Source organism: Brienomyrus brachyistius, chromosome 3 (genome assembly GCF_023856365.1).
Source record: "Brienomyrus brachyistius isolate T26 chromosome 3, BBRACH_0.4, whole genome shotgun sequence".
Classification (NCBI taxonomy): Eukaryota; Metazoa; Chordata; class Actinopteri; order Osteoglossiformes; family Mormyridae; genus Brienomyrus; species Brienomyrus brachyistius.
This window is the reverse complement of record NC_064535.1, coordinates 18,867,350-18,887,160: the sequence shown is the minus strand read 5'-3', so window position 1 is coordinate 18,887,160 and position 19,811 is coordinate 18,867,350. Positions and strand designations below refer to the sequence as shown.

General features: G+C 44.4%; 3 protein-coding genes across 12 annotated transcripts in view; 1 reads left to right on the top strand and 2 right to left on the bottom strand.

Annotated features, from left to right (window-relative positions):
• birc6 (baculoviral IAP repeat containing 6) overlaps positions 1–4,762 on the bottom strand; it is a 76,591-nt gene extending 71,829 nt beyond the window's left edge. For 7 of the 8 annotated variants that reach the window (XM_049006837.1, XM_049006835.1, XM_049006839.1 and 4 more), the window contains exons 1-2: positions 4,326–4,762; positions 230–411 (exon numbers count right to left, since the gene is read on the bottom strand). In XM_049006837.1, coding sequence (XP_048862794.1) covers positions 230–411; positions 4,326–4,536 — 393 coding nt within the window. In that variant the 5' untranslated portion in view covers positions 4,537–4,762. The remainder of the gene's footprint in view (positions 1–229; positions 412–4,325) is intronic. The other variant, XM_049006843.1, reaches the window with a different exon arrangement.
• A 347-nt stretch (positions 4,763–5,109) lies between these two features.
• On the bottom strand, positions 5,110–8,603 carry yipf4 (Yip1 domain family, member 4). The gene is made up of 6 exons (XM_049008923.1): positions 8,301–8,603; positions 7,733–7,889; positions 7,364–7,535; positions 6,776–6,853; positions 6,520–6,633; positions 5,110–6,189 (listed from the first exon to the last, which is right to left on the bottom strand). Exons 1-6 carry the CDS (start codon positions 8,356–8,358, stop codon positions 6,052–6,054), a joined length of 717 nt encoding a protein of 238 aa, XP_048864880.1. The 5' UTR covers positions 8,359–8,603; the 3' UTR covers positions 5,110–6,051.
• A 2,347-nt stretch (positions 8,604–10,950) lies between these two features.
• On the top strand, positions 10,951–19,811 carry exo1 (exonuclease 1). Of its 3 annotated transcripts, none has more exons than XM_049009662.1 (14): positions 10,951–11,101; positions 11,696–11,885; positions 11,994–12,113; positions 12,481–12,604; positions 13,325–13,462; positions 13,550–13,762; positions 13,920–14,107; positions 14,220–14,316; positions 14,624–14,807; positions 16,211–16,403; positions 16,695–17,148; positions 17,319–17,384; positions 17,523–17,728; positions 18,805–19,810. In XM_049009662.1, exons 2-14 carry the CDS (start codon positions 11,725–11,727, stop codon positions 19,070–19,072), a joined length of 2,412 nt encoding a protein of 803 aa, XP_048865619.1. In that variant the 5' UTR covers positions 10,951–11,101; positions 11,696–11,724; the 3' UTR covers positions 19,073–19,810. The 3 variants fall into 3 exon arrangements, with proteins under 3 accessions (XP_048865619.1, XP_048865621.1, XP_048865620.1); XM_049009664.1 differs by having other exon boundaries at positions 10,952–11,101; positions 18,827–19,054; XM_049009663.1 differs by lacking the exon at positions 10,951–11,101 and adding an exon at positions 11,133–11,384 and having other exon boundaries at positions 18,805–19,811.

Here is a 19,811-nt window from a genome sequence, read left to right as displayed (position 1 = left end):
TATCAATCAAGGTTTAGCTACAATAATCAAAAGAGATTCAACAAACAGTTGCAGTACACAGCAAGACAGAGCTGGGAAGCAATAACAGCACAGAGCAGACGCACAGAGCAGACGCACAGAGCAGACGCACAGAGCAGACGCACAGAGCAGACGCACAGAGCAGACGCACAGAGCAGACGCACAGAGCAGACGCACAGAGCAGACGCAGCTTGCTGGAGGCATGTCCCACCTCGGTGACAGGCAGCTCGAGCTGGATTATATCCTCTGGCTTGGTGACAGGAGCCTGCAGGGCCGTGTCCAGCAGTAGGATGCCGTTTAGATCCTTCCGGCAGCCCACTGCGTAGTCATCCACAAACAGTACTTTGTCCACTGCTGGGAAGTACTGACACTTCACGCGACCCGTTGGCTTCTCTGCAACACACAAGTGGGGAGTCGTCAGGGTAACTGCCATAGGGAATACACAGAGGTCATGAGGCAACCCCCCAATGCAGTAAAACCCCATGCAAAACTAGCACACTTCCTTATTCTAAGATTAAATGCACTTTTACGTCACACCAGGAAAAATTCCTCCCAGTACTAATTTTATCTTTGGTATGAATGTGGTTGCATAACAAAGCCGTACGTACTGACATTTAACAACAAAGGATACAGTGGCTCAGTGGGTAGAGCTGTTCCCTCACACCTCCAAGGTTGGTGGTTCGAATCCTACCTCCTGTCTGTTTGCATATTTCTCCCATGTTTTGTGGGTTTTCTTCAGTACCTCCAGTTTACACACTATGGTCTAAAGACATCGAGTTAACTTGTTTCTCCAAATGATTCAGTGTCAGACTGTGTGTTTGCGTGTGCAGGTCCTGTTCATGACGTACCCCAGCCTTGTAACCCTGACACAGTCTCCAGCCCCCTCGTCTATATATGCAGGTAGAGAATTAACAGACAAGACTGAATACAGACAGAAATGCTTCAAAAACCCCCCATGAAATTCCCTAATGGAAATTTCAGCTAAAATACTTTTCACTGCTGATAAGCAATCACTAATTACAACTATAACCGCAGACACTGCGGGATAGTAGCAGGTGGTGGAATGTTCAAACTGCAAGCAAAAGGAAAGGAGAATGACGGGCAGTCGCAGCAGTAAGAACTGGGAGGAGACAGTGCACACCTGTATGTGCTGCCTGGCCCTGTACCAGCTTATTCTCCATCTCAGGATGGGCCACACACTGATAGCACTGCAGTAAATAGGCCTCACGTTCTCTACTGATGATGTCTCACTGCCCACCTGGTGAAATTTCCCTCAATAAAAAGGGATGTAAGGTAAGCAGGCAACACACAGGGGCCAAGCCGGCATGCAGGTAGGTAGGTGATCGAGAGGCCCTTTGCACCCAGCCCTGGCCGATAGCTACTGAAGGTTCAGGTTAACGATGCTCTGCAGTGCTGCAAACACACAACTTGGCCATGACCTGCTGGAGCCAAGCATACACACCTCATTCTTCACCTTCGTCTCAAATACATAAGTAATGAGTACAGACGCTTTTTGGGTTTCCTGTCACAGTATAGACATGTTCACACTTGCAATATGGATTATGCACAAAAGGGAGAGGAAACTTAGAGTTAAGAGTACTTCTCTCAACACAGGAATACCCAGCTCCCACCCAAGGAAGATTGCCCATTTTCCATGGTACAGACAAGATATTGGGATGCCAAAGTAACCTCACAATATAGGTTGAAGTCCCAGACAGAACAGCATCCCCCAGATTCACACACTTCTCGTCAATCAGCTCCAATGCTCATACACTCATATGGATCACAACTTGGACTCTTTGCTGCATGAGCAGGATGCTTGAGCATCAGCACGCTTCTTTGGCATTACAGCTGTGTTTCTCTGTCCATCTGTGACAAAGCCGAATTTCCAACATGCTGACTAGAGGCCAACCTTTCACTGCAGCCTCCTTTGGTTTCAGGTAGAGCTGGACGGTAGCTATAAGCACTTTTCTCTCTGTGTCCTTCTACACAGAGACAATCACAAGTAGAGCATACAGAAATACCTGAACAGGTCATCCCTGAACAGGACTCTTCAGCTCCTTCAGCCAATTCCATGGTAGCATCGACAACAGTCCCTCCTTCCACAACACGGAGTAAGAAAATGCACCAATTCAAGCCAATTTGCCATGCTGCACCCCAAACACGACTCTTGTATACCCCTTCAAACACGAGGCTACAGTTCAGTCACCAGATGCCACTGCCAGACATCATTCACTATCCAGTGCACACAAAAACAAACATTATATTGCACAGTGACTCTCCACTATATGAATATTTAACATCGTCATCCCAACATAATTAGGTTGTCCCTAAAGCCTTCTAGCAACCTTAGTATTAAGGTGGACATTTAGCCTCCTACAAATAACCTGGGTGGTTTCACTTGTCTCACACAAAACATGGCAACTGCTTGAGAGTAGCCAGGGCAAGTGTCATGGGAAGGGCAATGGCTCAAGCTTCTCATTCGCACATTGATCCCATCACAAGCAGCCGGGAAGACGAACTCGTACAAGGGAGGGTAAGGAAGGCCAACAAATTGGCTGGTTTGTGTATAATGTACACAGGCCTTGCTTTGACACAATCAGGATGAAACGTTTCACAGCATCCACTGTTCTGCATCGCTAAGATTGGAAATGAAACTAATTCTGCAGTGGACAAAGGAACATGGGAGGTGAAAGTAAAAGACAACTGAACATGGAATGAAGCAGACTGGGGGCGACGGTGATAATAGTGACAATGAGCACTGTGCAAATCAAGCAACCAACTACCAAATGCACTTTTGCTGTATCAGGATTAAAGATTTGCACTTGTTGGCTTGTCAATTATCAGTGTGGGGGGTCCACATGCTTTCATGACAACAGAGAGCATGCCAGCAATGCCAAACTCAGACTAGGGAGCTCTTCTTGTCAGTCAGAGAGAAGCATTGCAGACCAGCAGTTGGTAGACTAAGCTCTTAAAAAAACACCTCCTCCAGACATCAGCTGAAAGTCAGTCCAGGAGCAGATTCTCGGCACCTAGCTGTTGTCTTACGCCTTGCCCGCTTTGCAAAATAATGGTGTCAGCAAACACTCTCACGCTTAACAAACATGTGTTTTGATGTCCTTCAAAGAGTGTGGCAGGTCCCTGAAACTCTTTCCCACAGAGGACCACTCCTGACAAATTCACCCAGGCTGCTAAGTCTATCTAAGGTCAAAGTGCAACCTTCAGATTAGATGAGCCACATCCAGAGTCTAAAGCATTTCACCACAGCTTTCACTCAAAGCATTGCTGAGGAAAATGCTGAATAACTGTAAATACTGTACTAATCAAATTAATATTTTATGCGTGCCACACAGACGATTATAAATAAATTGAAACGTACTCAACAACTCCATGGAAAAGTGTAGCAATGAGAAGCAGTCACGCACATCTCAAAGGCTGCCAAAATGTCGCCTTGCTGCTCCAGAACGTAACCATCCCGTTAATCGAACAGCAGAAACACGGCATCGATCAGCGAAAACACTGTGGCCCTACCAAGTGGTCGGGTTTAATGAATTAATTGTTAATTTAATGAAAGGCATTACTCCAAGCCCATCTGCCTAGCTGGCAGAAATGAAAACGTTCGGTTTCCGGCTTATGCTACAGCGATCTGAAGTTATGATATTTAAAATAACCCGATCCTCGTCACTTAGACACCACGAGAAACACACAAAACGAGAAGCTGTCATTTGAGGTAAACTGGGGTAGGAAAACGTCTAACGAAACGAATCGGTGGCCGCAATGACGGGAAAAAATTGCCAGCAATGCCGGATACCCACACACTGACACCTTCGGCTACTTAAGATAAAGAGGGAGCCCGGTTTTTTTTCATGAAACCTTGGAGTCGAAGATTCAGAGAGATGCGGTGAAATAGTCACGGTCTACCCATGGCCCAGGTCCTGCCCGGCAGGCCTTCACGTGACACGTCCAGATAACCCCAGCTTTTCAATTTAAAAATCGAGAACCCCCCCCTCCCGGAACGCTAGGAAGCTCCAGACATCATGAGCAGCCGGTGCCCTGGTCGGCTCTCTGGGCTAAATGCTAACAGGCGACTAACCGTCTGACAGGCGACTAACCGTCACCGCTGTTATCATGACGAAGGGGGCTTTACAAATGTTCTAACGCGCTTAAGCACCTAGCATGTTCAGACCATTGGTCTCTAACCTCACATTCTGTTTAGAATACAACCCCCTGGTCCATCATCCAACGACAGGCCTGAGCGGCTTCCACGGTGTTTACCCCCATCCCCGACTGACCGTCCGTTCGCTCACCGTGTAAGGCCGACGCCTGGAGGACGGCCCCTGACGTGCCGTCGATGACTTTGATGCCGCCACGGCTTGTGACGGCTAGGATAGCGTTAAGTGCCGGGTGATAGGACAGGCTACGCAGGCCCTCCTCGTCGCAGCGCAAGCAGCCGTCCCTCAGCACGACCCAGTCCGAGGAGGCGGACGAGCAGGAGCCCGGCGAGGCCGCGGCCGCCATCTTCCTGTATTTTCTTCCCCCCTTCCCCGCTCTCTCTTTCTCCCCCTCTCTCCTTACGGATCTGTAATTTCTCTCTCGACTATGTGGTCAAAAAAGACAGAAAGCCGAATCCCGAACTACCGCTGTAACACAACTGCTCGCTCTCCGTCTGCGGCCACTGCTCCTCCTCCTGATGCCGCGCTAGTTACTATTCACCATCGGCATTGGGGAAGCGTAGAACGCCACTCTCCGGGACGGGAACGTTGGTTTTACGGAACTTACGTAGCAAGACACCCCCCCCCGGTCCCCCTCCATGCCGCAAGTGGCGCTGTGCAGTGCGCGTCAGAGTTCAGTGACTGGCGACGCCATTCTTACTGTGTTGGCAAAAGAAAGAGTTTCACAGCTGTTCCCGGTAGTGCGCCCGACGTGTGTGTGCATGTACATACGAAATATTTTTTTGTATATAAAGACCACACATATTTCAATATTTATTCATTTTACACATAGTAAAACGAAATTATGTAGTTTAACTGAACGCTCGTTTTGAAAGAAGGTCGCAGACTTGTCAAAATAATTGTAAAACATATATTCGTATTTCACGTTTAATAAATTTTTATTAATCATGTTGTCTGATAGGCGAAATGATTTTGACATTCGTGGACATTTATTGTAATAATCATTAGGTTGCATATACAGAATTAGCCCGAGACCGTAACTAGGATCACCGATTAGAAGATGGATGGATATACAGAATTATAAAGAATGTTTATGTAAATTAAAATTATGTATTTAAATGTGCATTTTATTGACAGTGCCACTACTTTCATAAAACATGATACATAACGCCACCATCTTAAAAAGTTCTGACCTACGTTCTTCTACTCATGTTCTGTTCGGTGCAAAAACGTACAATAAATCTACAACAAACATATAAAAGAAAAAGGCTCTGTACTTTAGCCGGCAAGGTTTCATTTTTAATGGACTAACGTGAAATATAGCATGGAGATGCATAAAAATTTTTACTGACATCCATATCTCTGATACAGTTAAGTTTCTAGTCCAGTCCCTTTCTGATAAAAACCAAAACAAAATTTCAGCTGTGGTGCATCCGAAATCAAGAATTTCTTTAAAAAATACAATTGGCACCAACACCTTCAGAGAACAAAATGTTAAAACTAGTGTCCCTTGTGAGACTTACAGGTAAAGAAACAATGTTAACATAATATTGCACTATTGCTCCAGGTGTTAACCAAAAACTGTATATACATTTCAATCAGCAGAAAGGGCTTAAAAAGAAACCAATTAAATAAATCAAAGAGTGTTTTTCTTTGAATATGAGTCATGGCTACAGTTAAATACACTGGCTTTACAGACACTTAGAGACTTATTATTGACCGTCTTTTTTCAAAATGTAAAAAAAAGAAAAAGATCCAGGGTTGTCATTTTCTTATTTTGCAGGTAGGAGTTCCATCCTCTTGCCTTACTCTATAAGCCACCATTCCAATGTCCATTTGAAAAAGTCCAAAGCCTATCCAATCAGACTCCGGTATAGAGAGACAGGAAGTAGATGTACAAGAGGAATATTGGGTATATGAGGAGAGGTTTCTTTGTTTTGAACTCATCGCCCACAAGCAGTGAAGCAGCGCTGTATGCAGCCCAAAATACACCAAAAAGCTGGGAATGAAAATGAAACATAAAATTATCTGTGCATCCTGTCCAGGGTTTATCCCTCTTTGTGATGCCTGAGGTTCCACTCCACCCCCTTTCCCTCCCCAGTAAAAAATACCCTCAGTAGGATAACATTTGTAAGATACATAGATGGATTATCCCCAGCCACTGAGAAAGGGACACTGCTGACTAACCTGACATAAAAAGGCAAAGATTCTTCTGCAGATAATTTCACTCATTAGCAGTGTTCATAGCTACAAGTATCTTCTGACACCTCTGCCTGAACACTGCTGTGGAGTACTTTCATTTCCTCAGACTAAATGGAAACACACTCACCTTTATTACTGTAGAAACAATGTCAAAATTTCCAATAACCAGCAATAAAGGAGCGATGACGATGAGTGGGAGTAAAGAATACCCGATTACTCCCAAAACCTGCCCATATGACACCTGGCAAGAAAACAGTACAAAACATTTAATACTGTATTCTACTTCCAGTGGCTGGTGTTCAACACACACTGTATTCTGTTTCTGTTTAATCTAAAATGACAGTGCACGTTATGAACACGAGACACACTCTATTGAAACTTACCTCACCACCCAGAACACGTGCCAGAAGAAAGATTGTCAAAGATCCAAATATCCAAATAGTAATAATCCAAGACACGACCTTTGAAATAGCAAAAGGGTTAGGTGGAAGGCTTTAAGTACCAAGATAAGCAGTTGTGCTTACTGGTTCATACTTCTCCGTACACGCATGACATTCGTGCATCCGTACAGCGTAGACAGACACAGAAACATTCATACTTCTCCGGTCAAGCCACACACTTCATATGTCATAAAAGTCTACACAAACACGTCCACGTGTACATGTGCAGAGAAGTATGAACCAGTCTTAAGACGTATGGAGTCATCGAAGTACATAAAGCTGCCACAGACAAAATAATTGTAATCATCTTAGCGATACTTAACTATGTGTTTGGATAAATTGTCTGGAATACAAGTGTTTTACATAAATATTAAATTCAGATTTCAAGAAAGAATTACAAAGAATAACATTAAAATTAATGTGCTTCACATCAATAAATAGCAGTAAACTTAAATCAACAGAAGTCACCCATCTAGAAGAGCAAAATCTTAGTTGTAATATACGAATGTCAGGATGTTTATTACACCTCACCCTGAACTGCCCATAGATGGAGATCATGGAGAAGAGGAGCACTACAGCCAGTGGTCCCCAGAAATCAGGGTTGTCCCGGACCACCTGCCGGTTGAAGCCTAGCGATGGCATGGGCATCAGCACACAGCGAATCTTGTAGTAGATGTCCTTTAGGTCGATGTCCAGCTCCTCCCTACTCACATATTCCATGGGGAGACATGACCATATCAAAACAAAAGGTATCATTGTTACTTTTCAGGAACAAATAAAGTTTGCCAGACATTACATATACTAATGGTAGTCATGGCAATAGTGTGAATTGCTTATCTAGTACGATGCATGTAGTGTTTAGTCGCAATTATATTTTTCAATTCAGAAATAATTATTTACAGGAGGGGTTTGTTATCTTCGGGGTCGTCTTCCTCCACCTCCAGTAGCCAGCCGTAGCCCCGCTGCCTGAGAAAAGTGCTGGCATAGGTATCCTTTGTAGCCTCGCTGCCGCCCATATTCACTTTGACATCGGGAGCGTCAATTGAACCGCTGAGCTCTACAAGCCAAAGGGATAGGAATTTATGCGGTAGGCCATACTTTCCGCAATCGCTCCAGAAGTCATGAGCCCTGGAGATCCCTGCTTCGAAATTTTCCCCTTTAATCCCACTGGATCAATATGTATTTCATCAAAACTAACATTTTAAGTTTACCAGACTACTCATGTCACCATACATTTCTTTGGCAAACAACAGTTTTCAATAATGTTAGCACTTAATTCCCAGATTAGCACGTATGTATAATTGACGTAGCATACCTGTAAGAGCCTGTCAATATTACCCACCCATAGTTTGCCATACACAAACTGCTGGCAACATTCCTGCTGGTGACTATATGCATATATATACTACGTAAATACAGTAAAAATTGGATACAATCCGACTAGAACATAAGTTATGGCCCACTGTACCTTCGGCGTCGGTCGAAGAAACGAAGGTAAAATCTCCGTTGGTGGGGGAGAACTGCATTCTTATTTTGCAAGCTACCTTCGCGTCAAAAGAACAGTGACCTTTACATGAATGTCTTTACTCGATAGTTTTAGGTTTATGGAAAAGAGAAATAGTTAAACAATTAAAATCGTTTATAGATATTTCCTTTTCGTATACGGGAATTATTCCATTTTGCCCGTGAACTGACGTCGCTGAAGAAGTTCGCCAGTATAAAAACAACCATGGCCGTAGGGATACCGGAAGCCCAAAGGAAGCTGGGAAAGACGACACGTCACATCCAACGCAACAGCCTGACGCCCACCCTCTAGTGGCTACGGCGTGCGACTGCTGCATAGCATCAAAGTTTAGCTTACGGAATTCACGGTCGGGCTATACAGTACACATGATTTTTGGATTGGTGCGAAGATCTACACCTGATTTCATTTTGAGGCAGATTGCCCCAGAAAGGGAAGCGGAGACTGTAGAAGATGTTTGGTCTTTTTCAAACTCTGCAGACAAGTTGTATGGGGAAGATCTGTTTGCGAAACAATTTTGAGACAAATTGCACTAAAATTAAAGCAGTGCTGCCCGGTGATATAAAGGGAACAGCGGTACTTACTCAAAAAGTATCTAATAGATCTTTTTTTAACCTTTTCAGACACATTGTAAGGATGAAGATCTGGACCTGATCAACTTCTGACACGAATCACACCAAAACTGAAGCAACACAATTTAGTGGAAGCAGAAGGAAGGATGACTGCACAAGACTTTTGATCATGACAAGATTTTGAAAATCTTCTACCAGTCTGAAGTAGCAAATACATTTTTCTTTTACAGTGGTATGCTGGGGGAACAGCATCACAGCAAATGATAGAAAGAGATTGACTAAACTAATCAAAAAGGCGAGCTCCATTCTAGGCTTCGCTTTGGACACCTTCGAAACAGTGGTGGAAGGGAAAATAATCAATAAACTGCTCTCCATTATAGACAATAACAAACATCCCCTGCACAACATGTTGCTTGCACAGCAGAGCACCTCAAGTGGCAGGCTTATCCAACACTTCAAGAAATCATTCCTACCAACCACTGTTGCATTGTAGAACAATTCACGTCATTTCCTGACAAGCAGAGCTTCGGTCTCTGCAAGCTACATATCTGTCCTGCACATTACTTGCATAATACTAGCAACAATTTACACATTATTAGGATATTCTTCAACATCTTTGTTTTATTTACTCTACTCATTAAAAAAAAAAAATCCTTTTAAAAAAACATGTAAGTTGTATGTTGTATGGTGTTACATGTTGTTGTTGATGCTGCTGTAACATGGGAATTTACCTCTAAAGCAGTGGTTCTCAAACTCGGTCCTCGGGCCCCATTGCCCTGCTTGTTTTCCAGCTATCCCTGCCCCACACACAAGTCCCAGCTGTCTTTCAGCTTCTGATTGACTGAACACACCTGATCCAAGTAATCAGCAGCGTGTAGGGCAGGGAGAGCTGGAAAACAAGCAGGGCAGTGGGGCCTGAGGACTGAGTTTGAGAACTACTGCCTCTAAAGGATTAATGAAGTCCTCTTCTTCTCTTTTCACGTGTCCCATCTCATTCTCATTTGAGATGGGATATGTGAAAATGACTATAGAGGTGACAGCAAAGCTTTGGATGAAAAGCAGAAGATCAGCCATATACCATCCATCCATTTTCCAAACCGCTTATCCTACTGGGTCGCGGGGGGTCCGGAGCCTATCCTGGAAGCAATGGGCACGAGGCAGGGAAGAACCCAGGATGGGGGCCCAGCCCATCGCAGGGCACACACACACCATACACTCACACATGCACATCTATGGGCAATTTAGTAACTCCAATTAGTCTCAGCATGTTTTTGGATTGTGGGGGGGAAAATGGAGTACCCGGAGGAAACCCCACGATGACATGGGGAGAACATGCAAACTCCACACACATGTAACCCAGGCGGAGACTTGAATCTGGGTCCCAGAGGTGTGAGGCAACAGTGCTAACCACTGCACCACCATGCCGCCCCCCAGCCATATACCAATTATTAGCCATTTTCAGGACTACAAGCTTTTGACCACAAGCTTCATCCACATACTAACCAGACTTAACCCTGTTTTGCTTCTAAGAGTGATGTCATTCTGTTTTTTTAAATGCAAATTCCACTTTCTAAATTCTATACTTATAAAATAATTTAATGCAATAACAGTAAAAGCATCTATTCATCCACCCATCTTCTAATTTATTTGTCTAAGAGTAAAATGATGTATGCCACTTAATTGCAGTTTTAAACTGAGAGCTTAAGTTTGCGGATACTTCAAACAATGTCATTTGGGAGTAGTGTCGTCAAGGATTACATTTGTTTACCTGAATAATTCTGATTATTGACATTTGTGTTCAACGTGATGATGTTTACACTACGTACAGTGGCCCGTACTACGAGACGGGGTTACTGGCTTATCGGAGTAACTGGTCGGGTTTAAGGTACCACCGTTTAAATAGACTTCATATTCGTTCACTTACATTTTGCCTAGACTACCTTAAATCCGACAAGTTACAACCGATAAGCCAGTAACCCTGTTTCGTAGTACAGACCACGGCTTTAATTTCACAGCATGGCAGTGTATGCGCACGCACAACAGGAATTGGATAACCGGAAGCTGTTGCCTGGTTTAGCACAACCTACTGACCAATCGCAGGCCGTTTCACGCGACCGTGAGTTTTGCCGCTAAAGTTGAACGCGGGAAAGAGGTCTCGGCTGGAATCAGAGTAAAGTGAGTACATTCATCTATATTTATTCGTCAGTTTCGTGAGATATAAATAATTCCGTTTAATGAAAATATTTTACGCTGTTCTACGTACATATTGCATGTTGTGTTACAACATATCTGCGCGGCGATTGTGACTTGCGTACTGTAGGTGTTTTCTCCTCCTTTGCCTTTTAAAATTTCGCCTTAGTATTCCTAAACATGTAACGGGCGCTGCTTCCAACGGCGGATTTAAAAGAAGGAACCTCTGTTCTGAACCACGCTGTGCACTGCGATAGTCGGCTAAAAGGTGCCGTTGAATGCTAGTATACTGTGTATTTACGTATATCCCTGTGCTGTGCGTATTTATTAGACTAAAATAAACGCCATTTCCCATTTAACTGTCTCTTTTATATTCCAAATTCATTGTCTCCACCGACTTTTATACAGCTTGTCGTTCCCAGTTTTAAGTGTATCCAAGAACCAGCTGTGGTGGTCTCTGGAAATGGGTTACGTCCTTGGCGTTTTATTCTTCGTTACGGGCATTATTTTTGAACAGATTACCTCTTGCTATGTGTTTAGTCAATTTGTGTGTATTCTTCTGTGAACCTGCACTTTTAGGTCTTGGCGGTAATAGTTTTAACTTTACGATGGGGATTTCGGGGCTACTACCGTTTATCAAGGATGCCACGGAGGCCATCAGTGTGAGAAAGTACAAAGGCCAGACTGTGGCAGTGGACACATACTGCTGGCTCCATAAGGGGGCTTTCTCCTGCTCTGATAAGCTGGCTAAGGGGGAACCTACTGACCGGTATGTTAAAAGGCATGAAGTCCGTGTCGTCTTTATTTAAAACTTGATCTGTGCTAAAAATGTGTACATTGCATTGTGCAAATTTGCCCCTTTCCTCATTCACTTTAGATATGTGACCTATTGTATGAAATACGTTGATATGTTGCTGACCTTCGGAGTGAAGCCTATTTTGGTGTTCGATGGCTGCAATCTGCCTTCAAAGGAGCAAGTGGAAAAGACGCGCCGGGAGTAAGTACGGTTCATGTGCCATCCGCTACTAATGACAGCGTTTCTCAAACTATGGGCCGCGGGCCGGTTCGTCAGAGTTCCTGCCTTTCCGCGGGGCCTCGCAAAATTCAGTCAGATCAGTTCAGGTATAATAATAATAATAGTGACAATAATAATAATAATAGTAATACTATCTATCTGGACTAATAATATATATCTATTTATGCGGATATGCATCCGCGAGGGTTGGGGCGGTAGTTTATGCAGGACCCTGCAACCCCGAAGCCTGACATGACTGATCCCCAGGACAAATAAGTTTTAGAAACACTGCACTATGAGAGCTGATGGAAGGCCGGTCATGTGACTGCCACACTTTTTTTTGCTTTAGGCATCGACAAGCCAACCTGCAGAAAGGAAAGCAGTTGCTGCGGGAGGGACGTTTGACAGAGGCAGCAGAATGTTTCACCCGCTGCATCACCGTCACTCACGACATGGCCCGTAATGTCATCAAGGCAAGAAGGCTGCACCCAAGGCACCACTGTGGGGCCAGAATGTCTTAAAACACCACTAAACATGGGAATGTTGAGTGAAACACTGCAATTCAGAATATTGATTGAAATTCAAAACGTGGGTTAGGATGCTTATGCCTGTGATCATAAGGTTGCCCGTTCAAATCCTAGGCTCAACAGAGTAATGTTACTGCTGGGCCCCTTAGCAAAACACATTACCCCCAATAGGCCCTGCTTTCTCAAAAATGTATGTCTCTTTGGGTCAAAACATCTTCTAAATAAAAAACATACAATGTAAAGCTCTTTGTACAATACCACATCTGACCACAAGATGGCACACAAACCGTGGAATTTGCATCTATCCCCTGCTTTGCACCCATAGACTCCCACACACTCCATGACCCTGAATAGGACAAGCAGTTTCAGGAGATGGATTTTCCAATGAGAAACAAGCTTACTTTGACTATTTACCAAAACTACTTTTTTCCTTCCCCCTCCTCCTGTCAAATGGTACAATGCAGTCCTGTCATTTGTTGATAGTTTGAGGAAAAAAAAACAATGTTTGTAGTGGACTTCCCATCTAGTGCAAACCTGGTAAAATCTGTGACACGTAAGACTGAAATTGTCTTGGAATCAGAATCATGCAACCCTAAAGCCGAGAGATAAATGAGTGTCGTAGAACTAAAATGGAATCTTTGGTCTCCTTCACTTTGCTGCCTTCAGGCTGCCAGGGCCAGGGATGTGGACTGTGTGGTGGCGCCCTATGAGGCAGATGCTCAGCTGGCCTTCCTGAACAAGACTGGAATCGCTCAAGCTGTCATCACAGAAGACTCGGACTTGCTGGCTTTTGGTTGTAAAAATGTGCGAAGGCGTGATGAACATATGCTGTTTATGGTTGTTACCATGTGTGTGTGTTACTTGACTTTGCTGTGTTCAACTGTCACACAGGTAATTGTGAAGATGGACAAGAACGGAAATGGGGTGGAGATCGACCAGAAGAATCTGGGTCGGTGCCCATCTCTAGGGGACATGTTCACAGAGGAGAAGTTCCGCTACATGTGTATCCTCTCAGGCTGTGACTATCTGCCCTCAATCTATGGGATTGGTCTGGGCAAGGCTTGCAAGCTGATCAAGATGGCCAGAAACCCTGACATCTTGAAGGTGACTTGTGGCCCTCTGCTTGAAAACATCACAAGGATGCAAGCAGCTCATCTGCGTCACTGATTTCCTTTTGGGTTAGAAAGAAAGATCTTCATATGACCCCGAGAGAGCAGAGTTTTCCCACCTTCTGATGCTGTGCATGCTCTCTCTCACCTAGGTGATCAGGAAGATGGGCCAGTACCTGAAGATGGACATCAGCGTGCCTGATGAGTATGTTGAGGGTTTTGTCAAGGCCAATAACACCTTTCTCTACCAGCTAGTCTTTGACCCCCGCAGCCAGAAGGTGATGCCTCTCAACCCATACCCAGACAACATGGACCCTGCTTCCCTGAGCTACGCTGGGCGGTATCCTTTTTCCTCGCTGATGACGGCTCCTTCAAGCCAGGAGTTAGTGTTGGTGACTGTGTGCCTTTCTTTGTCTGTAAAGAAGCAAAGCCTCCTTAATTCATAACCCCAGCAACATGGGAGATGAGAAGGGTCTACAGCTGGCTCTGGGAAACCTGGATCTTTTCACCATGGAGGTTATTGATGACTTCAACCCCAACACAATGCAGGTATGACTCATGTGGCTTGGTGGCCCAAAAAAGAGACGTGGCACTATTCATCAGGGTTGCTACAACCCTGAGTCCTAATTTTTTATTTTATTTTTTTACAGTGGCTCTATATAAACTTATCTACTTTTGGAGATTCTTAAGTGTGTATTCTAAATGCCAGTGACATAACTTTGCAATGATTGTCTTAGGCTGCTGTATTGAACATCTGGCCACTTCTCATTCATCTTTCTTCAGGAGCTCTGCAGGAGTTCTGATGTCAATGGACAGTTAGGGCCCAGCTGACCACATCCTGTTCTCTGTCCCGTAGACGGTCAAGCCCCGCAGCCACGGCTGGGAGGCCTGCAAGGCGAGGAGCCCCAGCATCTGGAGCAAAGGCTACACCCCCAAGAGTCCCCTGATCTCTCAGACCCTTGTCCTCAACCCATCAGAGAAGTCGTCCACTAAGGGGAGGCCTCCAGCCAAGGAGCTGCAGGCCAAGAGACCCAGAATGGGTAGGAGCAAAAGGAATCCTATGCAATGCTGCTTGTGTGTTGCGTAAAGGCAATTTAACCCTCTGGGGTCTAGGGGTAGGAAACACACTTTCACTGACTGGGGCATGATCGCATATTGCATTCAAGTACCATAAACGTAATTCATGGCAAATAAATTATTTCTTGTATTTGTTTTGCCATTACACATCTTTATTTTCATGTATATTGTAAATATATCAGATTTATGTAAAGTTTGTAATTTGACATTAAAGTATAGACGTTGCAAAATGCAGTTTGGAACACTTGCAGAAACATTATAAAAGTACATAGTAAGCAATGGTGGCACTTTGTTTTGATCCCAGATATCTGATCACTAAAGTCTTGGCTCCATGAAGATGACTAAATGGTGTAGTTGCAACATTCAGTTGGATAAATAAGAAAAAGCTAAATCATGTCACTATTTCTGGTCTCCCTCCATTGAATATTTAGGAGCTCTCATCTGTATGCATGAGCCATTTACACCTGGCCACACCCCCCCCCTTAATGGTGCTGGTGGGGATGTACCTGGATCGCGTTTCACTGCTGCGCTGTTCATCTAATTACCATGTGAATGCAATTTGAATATGCGGTAATGCGGCTATTTAAAATGCGAATAGCGATCTTCAGGGGAGGCCGACATTACACACCCCCGATGCAGGCAAAACGAAGAAAGGTGACGTGGTTTACTTTTTTCCGATTTTAGCCTAATTTGAAAAGCTTTAATACTTCCGACAATGAAAAGAAGACAGATTATGGATTTAGTCGGTGTTTTTTCATGATTCTGCATGAAGATTTCAGCGAAATATAAACTGAAATAGACACGAAAAATACGCTGCATCGCCGACGATGCACTCGACCCCAGAGGGTTAATGAGAACTTCATGTCTTGCATCGCCGTTTAAATGCCAAGTTGCTGTTAGACTCCTTGAAATGCTCTGCCCTTCAATTCTTCTCTTAAGTTAATTTCTATTGGATCTTCCACGTTCCCGAAGCTGTCATGTTTTAGTTTTTTTACATGTCCAGCTGTGTGAGTTGTGAACGGGTTGATGGAGTCTAGTGATTTTGGTTTTAATTCTAAGTTGAGGTTAAACTTTTATAATCCAATAGAGAAATTTCATTTACAGCAGCAAGTTATAAACAGGATCAGACAATACACACAACATAAGAGCACAAGACGAAGGGACACAGGTGCACACACACACACACACACACACACACACACACACACACACACACACACACACACACACACACACACACACACACACACACACAACCTTGGGGGGGGGGGAGAGTCCAAGGTCAACTGGAATTGCTCCTGTTTATGGCTTGAGGTTGGGGGTCTTTTGCATGCTTTTCATAATGTCTTTTCTGATATTGGGACAGAGTCAGCCATTTCTGAGGACGACTTGCTGCAACAGTATTCCTGCCCCAGTCCGAAGGTTCTGAGACGGGCTGAAGCCCAGGGCCAGCCCACTGTGGGCACCTCCCAGCCAAGTCTCCACCGTAATCGCTTTTCCACACTGCTGCAGAGGAGAAATCAGGAGGACGATTTTGGGGATGAGGGAACCTGCAGCAGGTAATGCTACGTTTCCTCAGCCGGCGCTGCGCTAAACTCCCGGACGGACTGCTTTTCTCTGTCCTCCTTATCAGCTGCCCACTTCATCTCATGGAGCATTTAACATCTGTTATTTCAAAGACGGTCTGGAACTTGGGTCTTTTTGAAAGAGAGTACGGCAGATGTAGCTACCATTTGATGAGATGTTATTAGATCCCAGTATCGGTTGTTAGTCTGGACAGAATTTCATTGCATTGCTTTTAGTTCCCACTCTAGGAAAAGCGACTTGTACTCACTCTCTGACTTCTACAGGTTCTTCGGCTCCAGCAGTTCCACAGACATCACACATCCTGCTAACGGGCCTCTGGTAATTTCTCAGTGCACCCACGATGGCCAGAACGAAGGCCCGAGGATGACCTGTGAAGAGTCCCAGATGACAGGAGCTGAAGAGGGCTCACCGGACCTGCTTAGCTCCACACCCCCTAAGAAGGGTCATTCTGGGGCAGTTGTATTCAACCAGATCAGGCTTTCCTCGCATAAACCCCAGGAGGTGTCACACAAGTCGCGCTTTTCACCACTTCAGAAGTTCCAGCACAGTAAAGAGAATTTATCTTGGGCTTCCCAGCCACAGAGAGCTCCCACATTGCTTCCTCAGCAATTAAAGCAGGATGGTGAGAAGGCCACAGACTCTCATCTCACCTTCAGCAGCACTTATTTCTCCCAGTCGAGTTGGCTCGGCGTCGAAAGAAAGCAGAGCCCCATGCAGGTATGGCATGAGCACAATCCATAGAGGAACTGCATGCTCCGTAGTGGGCCTACCCCTCCCCCCCCCAATACACTAGTGCTACCGTTGCTCCGCTTTTCATTAGGGAGGGCCTCAGTTTTTGCTGGAGCTTTGCAGCTACTGTAATTTTGCTTTTTTTGCTCTTTCCATAGGACCTCAACACAAGTGAAGACTCCAGCGACAGCGATGAGAAAAAACCCTTAGCCAATGGAGCAAAGGTCTGTTATTCTTCAGAAAAACACTTCTAGGTCTTTTGTTAGAAGGAACGTGTGCACCTTTGGGGCAACGTTTTTACGTGATTGAGAGGAGATGCTGCATCTTTATTAGGCTAATTGTCGCTTTCTCGCTGTGTGCAGGTGTCGGGGCTGTCACGGGTCAGGAACACCAACATGGGATTTGCAGCGAAGATATGCCCCTTGGCACCTGCCCGGGTCAGTGGCCTACGCAAGAGGCCAGATCCCAAAAGTAGCGGCAACAAGAATGTGGTGGAACTTCAGCCTACCATTAGCAGCTTATGGAAGAACTTCAGCTACAAAAAGTGCCCCACTGGTGTTACACAGTGGTAAGAACCCAGAAACCGGGGACTCCGGTTTCCTCCCATAGTCCAAAAGTGTGCAAGGTAGACTGATTTGCGTGTCTAAGTTGGCCCTGTAGTTCTGTGAGTGTGTGTGTGGCTGGGTGAGTGTGTGTGCCCTGTGGTGTGTTGGTGCCCTGAGGGTTGGTTCCTGCCTGCACCCGTTGTTTTCGGGATAGGCTCCGGGCCCACTGCAACCCCAGTGGAGATTAAGCGTTCATGGTAATGGATGGATGGATAGTATAAAGAACACACCACAATATGCATAAAATCGGAGTAAATATGTTTTTTTTTTTTTTTTTTAAATCAGAACTGTGGGATTCACATTTCTATTAGTCCCTGTAACATCCAACATCATAGCATTATTTGTGCAGTCTAAACAAAGTAAGATTGTTTTATTTGTTTTTACTGATATAGGCCAATCACGTCAATAAGTTCTTGAAGGATTCTTTAGTTAAACAAAGACAGTATGGCTCTTGTCAGTCTTCATAGCGCCTTGTTTGTTGTGGAAACCAAAATGAGCCTATACTTCAGCTCTGTACACCTTGGGAGCCGGTCTAACACTTTTGGTTTCAGCCATTGGTGGTAACGTTACTAGTCAGCTAGGTTTGTTATTGTTGTCGTGAGTGTTGCACCCTTACCTTCGTGACTGTTTACATTGTTATGTTTGGGTGGAAGAGTCAAATGGCTGAAGATGTATTACAACACTGCTATCTAGCGGTCAGGAGATTTAACAAAGCACATCATGAGCCAGTCTGCCATGAACTTTGCATGGAAACTAAAAATCAATATAGCTCTCCAATACAGAATTGATACAGTATCACAAAACATGATATTTTAGTGCATCTATTTTGTTACACTAATAGTTAGTACTGGCCTAAACTAGTGGAGTGTTCTTAAAGTGAATTAAAAGCCACCTATTTTCCTTTGGCATGATGAGAGTATGACATGAATGCTTAAATATAAGGGAGGGACTCGGGTTTTGGATTGTCACTGGAAATTGCTTATCTAAGAATGCGGAGGTACGGATTTTAGTCAGTATGCATGTTTCTCATTCAGCACAGCATCTGTCTTTGTGCACTGCAGAAATATTTCCAAGTGCAATACACGGGGAGCCCTGTCTCCAGTGAGGAACAGCATGGCAGTGCTCCCTCCAGAATCCATCTAGTACTCAACGAAGGAACCTCAATTCAGAAGAAGGTTTTAGCAGAAACTGATGTTGCCTTGCCAGGTATTCAGTGGGAGATCCATTGTCAATACACATACCATGTATGTCTTTGTTGTGCTTTTATTTTGAATAAATTGTCTGTTAAAGTTTGTGTTTTTATCTGAGGCCCAAGTAGTAATCGTGTCCAAAGAAATCTCCCATAGTTATCTGCTCCTGAATTTCTCCTGCTTCTCAATCTCTGGCATTATGTCCTGCTGGCACTGAGCCTCTATGTCGTCTTCATGATAAATGACGGTCAACGGTGGCAAGTGGGGGTTCATTCCAATAGTAAAAGTTTTCCTTGTGGAAACAGTACTGCAAGTGCAACAGGTAAAGCGCGTTGACCAAATCACTTTGGTCACTCATACCCTGATACACTTGGTTTCACCCTGAGCTCAATTCAAGATAGTGTAATTATGCTATTCAGTGTACTGTATCAGTGGTTCTGAAACATTTTAGACCAAATACCACTTTAAATAAAACCACGAACACTCACTGTAAGAAATGACCATGGGCTTTTCATGTAGTGTTCCTTGGCGTGAACCCTTTGAAGCCACAAGTGTCTGTGCAAGAGTACTTTAGGGTGTACATATCTGGAGTGTGATATGCTGCTTCTTCAACTGGGGGAAAAACAGGTGTTTTCTTGCTCAAATACATGGATTTTTTTGCATCTTTTTACCACTTGTTGCAGGCTGATAACACCTCCTGAAGAATCCAAATGTTGCCAATTTAATAATGTTGCTACAGAAAGTTTGACTGGTGCTTTTCAAAGGAACATTGAGCAGAACCGGTTTTGAGCTGGAATGATGTTGTGTGGCAATCTGCGGGACGTACTGGAGCACCCTTTTGTCCAGAATGGTGCAC

Bases quoted from the DNA above. Each gene is read 5' to 3' on its own strand.
- exo1 (XM_049009663.1), top strand. From the start codon at position 11,725: ATGGGGATTTCGGGGCTACTACCGTTTATCAAGGATGCCACGGAGGCC. The intron at 11,886-11,993 runs GTATGTTAAAAG...CATTCACTTTAG, and splicing joins AAGGGGGAACCTACTGACCG to ATATGTGACCTATTGTATGA. The intron at 14,108-14,219 runs GTATCCTTTTTC...TCATAACCCCAG, and splicing joins TCCCTGAGCTACGCTGGGCG to CAACATGGGAGATGAGAAGG.
- yipf4 (XM_049008923.1), bottom strand. From the start codon at position 8,358: ATGCAGTTCTCCCCCACCAACGGAGATTTTACCTTCGTTTCTTCGACC. The intron at 7,536-7,732 runs GTAAATAATTAT...ATATGTGAGTAG, and splicing joins GAAGATAACAAACCCCTCCT to GGAGGAGCTGGACATCGACC. The intron at 6,190-6,519 runs GTGAGTGTGTTT...TTTCATTCCCAG, and splicing joins TTGTTTCTACAGTAATAAAG to CTTTTTGGTGTATTTTGGGC.